The 10739-nt window shown below is 28.9% G+C and overlaps 1 protein-coding gene across 2 annotated transcripts in view; it reads right to left on the bottom strand.

The window, feature by feature from the left end:
• Positions 1-987: 987 nt before the first annotated feature.
• Positions 988-10739, bottom strand: part of LOC107457444 (uncharacterized) — a 33411-nt gene continuing 23659 nt past the window's right edge. For both annotated transcript variants that reach the window (XM_071177645.1, XM_043046693.2), the window contains exons 2-3: positions 2912-3056; positions 988-1263 (exon numbers count right to left, since the gene is read on the bottom strand). In XM_071177645.1, the coding sequence (XP_071033746.1) occupies positions 1033-1263; positions 2912-3056 (376 nt within the window). In that variant the 3' untranslated portion in view covers positions 988-1032. The remainder of the gene's footprint in view (positions 1264-2911; positions 3057-10739) is intronic.

The following is a 10739-nucleotide window of genomic DNA, read 5'->3' as shown; positions in this document are numbered from 1 at the left end:
TGTGATTCAGATCACTATTCCGATCAAGTGATTCTAATCAATGATTCAAATCATGTGAGTCAAATCCCCGATTTGAGTCAAGTGATTCAGATCACATTTTGAATCTAGTAATTTGGAACACTAATGCGAATAACATGATTTAAGCGGCTTAGTTGCGAATCACGCAATTCAAATCTGTTTCAAAGAAATTCAAAATATTCGAAAAAAGTTTACTGACCTATTACTACTTTTCTTTTAACTAATCTCGATAGAAAAAAATTTATTATTCTCATTAGTGAATTCTTTCAAGTATATAAATATACTTAATATATATTTCGTATAATTACATTGTATGTGTTTCCAATTGCTCTAAAGACTTATAACCGTGATAAGTTTTAAAAAACTACAAAAGAAATGTTTTTTTTTAATATTTATTTTTTATCTGAATTTATCGAATTCTATTTTTTATCTGAATTTATCGAATTCTTTAATTGGAAAATCTCAAGTCCTTAATAATGAATGCATAAGATATTTCTTAGGTTTTACAAGAAAATTTTAACTGTGTGACAAAGCATCACTGAGAAACAAAACAAACTGTGATTTAAGAAACACTTATTTATTATAATTAATTTCTATTTCGATAAAAACAACTGATTCGAATCAGTAAGTCATTCAAATCGCCAATATGAACTGATTCTGTTGATTCGAATCTCTTAGATGATTCCTTTCGCCCAATTCTAATACAAATACATTCCATAGTGTAGAATTCCACTTTGAATACCTTATAACTTGTCACAAAATATTCGAACTATCACGCACTAGTTCAAATTTTTCGGTGCAAAATGTGCTTGGCCTTTAAAATATAAAGCAACTATAATCTGGAAAACGTAGTTTCATTATTAATTTTCAATGTATTTATAGTTATCCCCAACATTAGGAAACAAAAGTCAGTATTTCCTATACGTCTGCAACTGAGTATTTTTGCTAATGTATAAATAACCACAAAAATACAATAGTTAAAATCAATTTTATTTATTTTTAGTACATTTATTTTTATAATTTGCATGGAATGTGTAGGCCGTCATCACAACATAAAGGTTGAGGCATTTTAAATGAAGTTTTCTCCCAAGAAGAACTGCATAGTCTCCAGTATATCTGAACGTATTTGTTTTGCACATTTTCTTCAATGGCATCAGCTTTATCACATAGAACATCACCTACTGTGTACATATCCTTATCATCTGAAATCAGAGAAAAATTTCCACCTCCAGTGCCTTCAATTACCTAGGATAAAATAATTTCAATCAATCCATTGTCTTTATTCTCTGGTATAACCAACACTGGTAAATTAATTATGAGATTCTGCGCACATTATCATGGGCCTAGTAATCAGTTTGCTCAAAATATATAATAATTAATTAATAATTACATGTATTGAATATTTTAAACACTAAGCAGTGAAATATCGCTTGAGTCTAATTGCTATGGTATTTACTTAAAGTTTTTCTTGTGTTTATATGGAAAAATCACCTGTTTGATCATTTTTTTAAGCTTTGAAAGAGAAAGTACAAGCTCTTTCTGCATGAAAAAAGTTTGATCCGTCTAACACTGAGGATATTTTTTGCAGGCACAGTAATCGGGGCTAGCCGAGAGCCAACGCTCTATGCCCTGAGCCACCACGGCTCTAACCCTCTTCTTTTGGGTCTTGAGTTCATTAGTTTTCAATTTACGATATTTCTCAAACCCTTATTTTTGTTTATTCATTCTATGAGTTTATATAAATTGGATGGTGCTTTTCTGTTTAAATCTTGGCGAACAATAACGATAAATAAACGATTTACTATTATTTCTAGGACTGGAATAGTCTAGTACTTAATAAACATTATAAAGGAGTGAAGGAGTGCATAAAATGAGTCATTTTGCTGGAATGAATAATTCGAGTGGTTTCAAAAACAAGTACACAGTAGAGAAAATCTGGTACACAGAAATTTCAACTTTTAATTGCAATTTTTTTTTCAAAAATGACGGATATAGAAAAGATAAACATCTACAAAAACTTCAGAAGACGAAATTTGAAAAGATAAATGTCTAAAAAATTTGTTATAAAAAACTATCACTTCGATGTATGGAGAAAATTTCGAATGTTATTTAACGTTCCGATTAAAATTTTGCTGTTGAAGGAAATTCGCTGTAAGGAAAAAATTTAAAGATACATTTTGTAAATTATGTACTATTGCAATCACTATATCTTCCAATACTACTTCAATTTTCCAAAAAATATCTTTTTCATGGATTTCGGATGTAGTGCACCAACGTTTATAATTAATTTTTTGCTCAGACTGTAAATGGTTCACTATAGCGAGGATCTGAATGTATATTATTTATTTTATCTACGTCGAAATAAACATTAAGTCAATTAAGTTATAAATTATAAAAAAGGAACTGCAATTGATTCCACAGACGGAGAAAACTGTAAGCTATTTAAAGGTTATTTAACTTAAGACTGTTTTATATATAATCTGAAGCGTTAATACTTGCTTTAATGATTTAAAAAGTTGAAACTCACAACTTAAAATTGAACATTAAAATAAAAATTCCTTTATTTTGCTCAAAGAATTCCCAAATTCCTGTGAAACATTAAATTTTGTAATTGTTTTATTTTTTCTTTTAAGTCAGCAATTAATTTGCTAATTTAGAATTCTAACAAAAAATCGTTAGAAATTGATTTTAAGAATCGTAAAATAAATTCTTCCAATTGAATTTGCCCAATTTTTTATTAACAGTAATTATTTTTCCAGCTTCCAAGTCGACAAAATAACTTATAAGCTTTAATTCACAATGAAAAAAAACTGGTATTAAAAAAATCAGCTAATTTTCGATTATCACTTCGGACACTTTCAGTGTTGACGAATCGTCACGACATAATACTCACCTGCTTTTCAACAAAGTTTTTGCATATTTCTTTATTTTCTTCATCACATGATTTTATTTCAGCTCTCGTTTTTCCAGAATCTATCAGACGAGGATTTTTTCCATCTACATCTTCTATAAACGCTGCTAACTCACACAAACCATCGCTGAAATATATTGACATTACTTAGTTAGATGTCTAATTAATTTTAAATCCTAATATACAAGAATAATTGTCTTCCGAGCTCTTTGATATTAATAACTGTACAAGGTGTTTGATAGTTAGGGTATTAATAACATGCATAAAAAATCAAAACTAAATGTTTTAAGATTACTGAAATATAATTTAATAATCAATTTCATATCAATTATTTTCAATAACAAATCTAATTTAATTTTTACTGCCTGTTTTATTTTATGAGCAAGAAACTTTAGCTTTTAAAATTTGATTATGGTAGCAAACATATTACCATTAAAATAATTTTCAATGAATTTAAAATATTACATTATTTAATTTCCTTTAAAAAGAACACATAATTTCAATTTGAAGCTGGAAAGTTAAAAATGAAACAAAAATGTAATATTTTATGCGTCTGTAAAGTTTTTTTTTCAATGGAATGGGAACATTGTTGTTCCTTTTTAATTTATACTTTAAATAAATGCACAGTTTTGATTAAGTAGAAACAAAATCACAAGATAAATTACTAAAAAATATGTTTATGACAAAAAGTGGTCATGTTGTTCTAGTGTTAAAATTGAGGAGGAGGGAAATTTCAGATTATAATATTAAGATTTCTATTAAATTCATTTCATTTTCAAAAAGAATATTTTAACATCATTCTTTCCTTGTACAAATCAAACATTGTTAGTAAATAAGATATATTCAGCGATTTGTAATACAAATTACACGTATAATTTATCTTTAATAATTACGCCATAAAGTATTGTATTAAAAATCGCATAAAATATGCATAAAATCAAGACCGAATAGTGTGTACGAGTAATTTTAAAAATTAAAGTAATTTGAAGAGTAACTTTATATTAAGTAATATTTTTTAAGCGGCGTTTAGCGTAACTACACAATTTTATTTTGTTCCAACTATATTTCCTTTTTCAATATTATAAGTGTTTTCCTCAATAACAAAAAGTCTATAATAAATCCGCTACCCTAATTATAACCATAACTTAAAACAATAAAGCGCATCTAATTTATCTTAACGCCATTGTTCAATTTTTAAGACCTTTAAAAATGAAGGTGCGAGTACAAACATAGCCTCTAAACTGGAGCATAATCCAGGACAAAAAATATGTTTTTAATCACGTATCATTCGAGACAAAGCTTGAAATTGAAGTGCTCAGTTAACGTTCTGAAGTGTTTAACAGCAGGTAGGTGTTATTCTATGCCAATCTTAAAAAAACACGCAATCCAAACATTAATACTGCCTTAAGATTCACTCGGAGCGATTATGTTGCGTGCATAGGACCTTAGTTAACGAAAATAAATCCCATTGACGCTCAAAAAGCCTAAATTAAGTTACATTTAATTGAATCGGCTTTCTTTTAGGTCGGTCGTACGTCACTTCATTCAAATGTTTTGTAAGAGGTACTTAAGAAGTGAATGAAATCGTCAATTTGGCTCCAATAGTTTTTCCTAATGATATATTATGCTTTTTTAACTTCAACCGTCACGTTTAGCTTTCAGAGTTCTAGTAAAAAAAAACTTACACCGCTTGTAGAATTAAATGTGCTAAAATGGTATTGTAGTTTTCGTTAATATATTAGTTATTTAAAACAAACCTTATTAATCATATAGAATTATTTTAGAAGTTCGAAATATCTATAGATATTCACGAAAAGCAAAGAATCGTTTGCAGTCACATGAATTCGATGAAAAACAATTAAAGATCAAAAATGATAAAGACTTTTCAAAAAGCATATTGCTCATTAGACTACCCTGCTTATTTACATTTAACAATAAAAATGTATAATTTATTTAAACTAAAGCAGGCTTTTAGATTTAGAGTTTAATATTCTTAGGAACAAAGACTTTCGGGAGGTTTAAAAATGAAGCTATAGTATTGCATTGCGTGTTTGGTTTGTCTCTGACGCGATATTGCGTTTTATTGAGATAAGAAATTTTTTCATTATTATTGTTTTGCACCATTTTATAGTTCAGAAAATTATTCACTTTCAGTTGCATGCAATCAATTTACAATAGTTAATTCTTTATTTGTTATAATAGTATGCCTGTTAGTAACTTTTTTATCGTGCAGCATGATGACCTTATTCTATCTCCATTTTTCATTTGCTAAACAAACTCATTAGAATATTTCTTCAGACATGAACTAAATTTCTGAATATTTTGATTACTTGGAAGGAGTTAAGATATTCAAGACAAATAATGATTTCATAGGTATTGCTTATTTAACCCATTACTGTTCACCCATAAAAATCATTTGAATAAGAATTATTTTCTTTATTCAATTATAATTTTACTTTAATTAGGAGTCTTCAGACATTTTCATTAGAAGACCACGCAGTTTTCTCCACTAGTCCAAGGTCCGAATCCCAGTTGGAAAAGTATCATTCGAGAGAAGGGACTTTTAAAATTTATAAAAACATCTTATTTTTTTAATTTTCAGAATAGGCATTTTTTAAGGTATTTCGATCATTTTTTCAGCCGATGGTAGGGTATTTTTAGTATTTTGCCTCGTTAGGTAGGTCCTATCAACATACTATGGTTATAAAATTCACGAAAATATTTTTTTTGTTTCAGAATTTGTCAAAAAATGAATAAATTGCAAATTGCTTAATTATATTTTAATTATGTAATTTTATTAGATTGTTCTTCTGATTATTGGCTTAAATTTTATTGATTAAAATTTTAAAATATAATAAAAATAAATTATATCGGATCAGATACCTGGTATACCAGGGTTGATGGGTCATATTGGTAATGATGTATTGAATTTCATTATGTAGGCCGTCGTTCAGAGATCTGTGTTTTAAATGGCCAACACAGTAAAAATTTCTTTTCCCCGAGTGCTGCATTCGTAAAATAAATTTTTACCATGAAATTTTATACAATTGGAGATCGAAATTGGCTACAGGTGGCGCAGAACAGAACTCTTTAACTATTGCAACATTTCGCATCCTTTCACCATTAGCATGTGGAGAGTCATAGAAGAAGGAAGTACGTTAGTTTCTGTCTTGATTTTCAAATAGATTAAAAACTTTTACGAATGTTTAAAAAGTTTAAAAGTTGATTGTTAAGTTGATTAAAAAGTTTTTATCAAATGATAAAAACTTTTACGTTAGGAAACTATATGGATATGAAAAGTACATTGAACATAGTTCTAAACGAAAGCGTCGTGGTAATTTTAAAAAATGTTTTTGACACTAAAATACGAAAAAATATTAAGAAACAAGAAAGTATCATAGCACATTCCTATACAACTGAGAAGTGGAAGAAAGGGAAGGGGGGAGGGTCAAGACATGAAATCGGTCTCTCTATAGATGGCGTATTTGAGCGTTGCGATCACGAATAATATATAATTACAGTGATTTTACTGCAAATATAACTGCAAAAAGTGTAGTTTGTCAGATTTATTGTAAAGTAAATCTTTACGGTAAAAATTGATTTTACGATAAAAAGTACCGGCATTCTGATTGCTGTTTCTTTTTACCATAGTGGAATTTTTTGCAGTGAGTCAGAATTCCATAACTGAGAACACATTTCAAGTTTAGACACTAATAAAACCACATATAATTTAAATATTATAAATATGCACCAGAACTTACAAAGAATCCTCCACTTAATGTCATACAAGCAATTCAACATTTATTTTATTTATTAATTTTTTTAATTTATTGAGAAATTTTCTCCCGAACTGGAGATATTTCGCTATAGTTGTGACGCTTTATTAAGCTTTTTGCTCTATCTGAACTTTTTTAAATTTAACTTAAAACAGAGTTTCACTGGAATATATAACTAGGTTAAAATAATAAAAAAGAGTAAACACTTTAAAGTAAGAAACAAATATTTAAAATAAAAACTTTCTTATGCAAGTATTTAGGAGATAAATTAAATTCAAAATTTTTAATTTACTATTTGCAAAACCTCGTTTGGATATACAAGCATCGTCTCGGCAAAAAATTGCAATATGTTTCCGGATTAATAGTAGTAATCCTCGTTATACATTCTAGAAATTCTGGTTTCAGTTCTTATTACCTCACATTTAATAACAGTGTAAAGCTAAAAAAGAAAATTAAACCAAATGGATGATTTTTATGCCATGAAGTATCATAGTAAAATTACCAAATTTTAACACATGTTATAAAACAATATGAAATTGTTAATTTTACCACATTCATCGTCAAAGTGATTTGATAAAAATTATCGTGCTTTTTGGTGTTCTCATGGAGCCAGAAACACGGTAAATCATACCCTATTCTGGCAGTTTTGATCCTACTTATTTTATTGTGCAGCAAAAGCACTATTTAACTTATGAAAGGAAAAAATGTTTAACAGACTTAGCATAGCATTGATCTACGTAGGCTGTTCCGTTATCAATATCCATAATGTATAGCTTTAGAATCTTCCTTTTTCAGTTCTCACATTAGGAGTCATGAATTGATATTTAAGCGAAAACAAAATCTCTAATGAGAAAGGCTGAATGAGTTCTAACCCGGTTCGATTGATTAATGAAATTTGGAGATGCTTTTAATAATTACCTTCTAACTGATCTCGGATTTTCTTTCGTAATCAAAGAGGTCTTTCCCCCCCCCCTGCCTTTTTTAACAATGTTTGGCTAGATTTTAATATTAATCTGCGACCCTCAAAATGTCTATTCCTTTCACTAAATTTTTGAAACGATTCTATAAAGAATGGTCATTGGGTAAAATGGTACGAAATTGTCTATAAGTTCTTAAACTGATTCATCCCTCAGGTAATCTTTCATCAAAGATAGTTATTTTGACTTACGAAATGTAGTTTTAAAAAATNAATTTTTAACCATGTCTTAATTATGGAATTTGATTAGATTGTTCTTCTGACTATTGGTTGAATTTTAATGATTGAAGTTTTAAAATACAATAAAAATAAATTATATCAGATCAGATACCTGGTATACCAGGGTTGATGCATGCATGGATAGGATAGGTAATAATGTATGGAATTTCATTATGTAGGTAGTAGTTCAGAAATCTGCGGTTTAAATGGCCTACACAGTAAAAATTTCTTTACCCTGACTGCTGCATTCATAAAATGAATTTTTACATTTGGCGATGGAAATGGGCAACAGGTGGCGCAGAGCAGAACTCGTTACCTATGGCAACACTTCTCTTCCTTTCACCATTAGCGTGTGGAGAGTCATAGGAGAAGGAGGTGCGTTAGTTTCTGTCTTGATTTTCAAATAGATTAGAAACTTTTAAGTAAGGAAACTACTATATGGAAATGAAACCTGAATATAGTTCTAAGCGAAAGCGTCGTGGTAATTTTGAAAAATGGTTTTGACACTTAAATACGAAAAATATTAAGAAACAAGAAATTATCGTAGCACATTCTTATGCAACTGAGAAGAGGAAGAAAGGGAAGGGGGGGAGGGTCAAGACATGGAAACGATCTCCCTACAGATGGCGTATTTGAGCGTTGCGATCACGAATAATATTTAATTACAGTGATTTTACTGTGAATATAACTGTAAAAAGTATAGTTTGTCAGATTTTTTGTACCATAAAATTTTACGGTAAAAATGGATTTTACAATAAAAAGTACCGGCATTCTGATTGCTGTTTCTTTTTACCATAGTGGAATTTTTTACAGTGAGTCAGAATTCCATAACTGAGAACTCATTTCAAGTTTAGATACTAATTAAACCTTTTATAATTTAAATATTACAAATATGCTCCGGAACTTACAAAATCTCTTCTACTTAATATAATAAAGGTTAATTAAAATTTATTTTATTTATTTATTTTTTAATTTATTGAGAAATTTTCTCTCAAACTGGGGATATTTCACTATAGTTGTGACGCTTTATTAAGCCTTTTGCTTGATTTGAACTTTTTTAATTTCTACTTAGAACAGAGTTCCACTGGAATAAAACTAGGTTGAAATAATGAAAAGAGTAAACACTTTAATGTAAGAAGCGAATATTTGAAATAAAAACTATTTTATGCAAATCTTTAGGAGCTGAAATAAATTCAAATTTTTAAATTTACTATTTGCAAAATGGCAGCAGAACCTCGTTCGGACATACAAGCATCGTCTCGGCAAAAAATGTCAATATGTTTCCGGATTAGTAGTAGTAATCCTCGTTATTCATTCCAGAAATTCTGGTTTCAGTTCTTATTAACTCACATTTAGTAACAATGCAAAACCAAAAAGTAAATTTAACCAAATAAATGATTTTATGCCATGCTGTAAAGTATCATAACAAAATAACTAAATTTTTACACCTATTATAGAACAATATGAAATTGTCAATTATACCACATTCATAGTCAAAGTGCTTTGGTAAAAATTCCCGTGCTTTTGGTGTTCACATAGAGCCAGAGACACGGTAAATTAAACCATATTCTGGTAGTTTTTATCCTACTTAATTTATTGTGCAGCAATAACACTATTTAACTTATAAAAGAAAAAAATATTTAACAGACTTAGCACAGCATTGATCTACGCAGGCTGTTCCGTTATCAATATACATAATGTATAGCTTTAGAATCTTCCTTTTTCAGTTCTCACATTAGGAGTCATGAATTGATATTTAAGCGAAAACAAAATCTCTAATGAGAAAGGCTGAATGAGTTCTAACCCGGTTCGATTGATTAATGAAATTTGGAGATGCTTTTAATAATTACCTTCTAACTGATCTCGGATTTTCTTTCGTAATCAAAGAGGTCTTTCCCCCCCCCCTGCCTTTTTTAACAATGTTTGGCTAGATTTTAATATTAATCTGCGACCCTCAAAATGTCTATTCCTTTCACTAAATTTTTGAAACGATTCTATAAAGAATGGTCATTGGGTAAAATGGTACGAAATTGTCTATAAGTTCTTAAACTGATTCATCCCTCAGGTAATCTTTCATCAAAGATAGTTATTTTGACTTACGAAATGTAGTTTTAAAAAATTATCTACAGACCACACAGATCGTTAATTTTTTTTATTTCCTATAAAATGACTGCGAAATTTTAAGATATAGCCTCAAATCAAATTATCCAGCTCAATGGGTATCCATTTATTAACATATTCTTTTTCTTACACAATCCGCCATACTTTTATAAGTTGCGATTTATACCGAAAGTTATCATTATTTAAAAGCATTCATCGCCTAGATAATAGAGCGTTATTTGATAACAAAGGAGAGCAAAATCAGGTTAACTAAGACCATGGTAGAAAGTAGCCCCAGTTATTCAAGGGGTGGGATATTGGGGTGGGTCTTGAGACCGGATTTATTTTCGTGGTCAGATTGATCCACAAAAAATAATACGCAGAATGAAAGGAAATGTAAATCATTTCGGTAATTTAGTAATTAAATTCTAAGAGTTTTCAGTTTAAATGTAGAGTATTATTCGTAATTTCTGTTTTAACATGCAATAAAGTTTAGTTTTTTAGTTTCTCTTTAAATGAACTCTTTAATTAATATTGATAATTGTATCAGTATTGATAATTATATCAATGTTGGCAATAAATTTATATTATAATAATGTATTATGATTAAATTTTTGTGTACATTATATTCATAAGTAAAACAAAAATAAATGAAAAAATATAAACAGATTTGAATATAAACATTTTCAAAGGGACTGTAATAATTTATCCCACGTGCATTATCTATCTATCTATCTAT

The sequence above is a fragment of the Parasteatoda tepidariorum genome, chromosome 2 (genome assembly GCF_043381705.1).
Source record: "Parasteatoda tepidariorum isolate YZ-2023 chromosome 2, CAS_Ptep_4.0, whole genome shotgun sequence".
Lineage (NCBI taxonomy): Eukaryota > Metazoa > Arthropoda > Arachnida > Araneae > Theridiidae > Parasteatoda > Parasteatoda tepidariorum.
The sequence above is the reverse complement of the archived record's forward strand: the minus strand, read 5'-3'. Positions and strand labels throughout refer to the sequence as shown.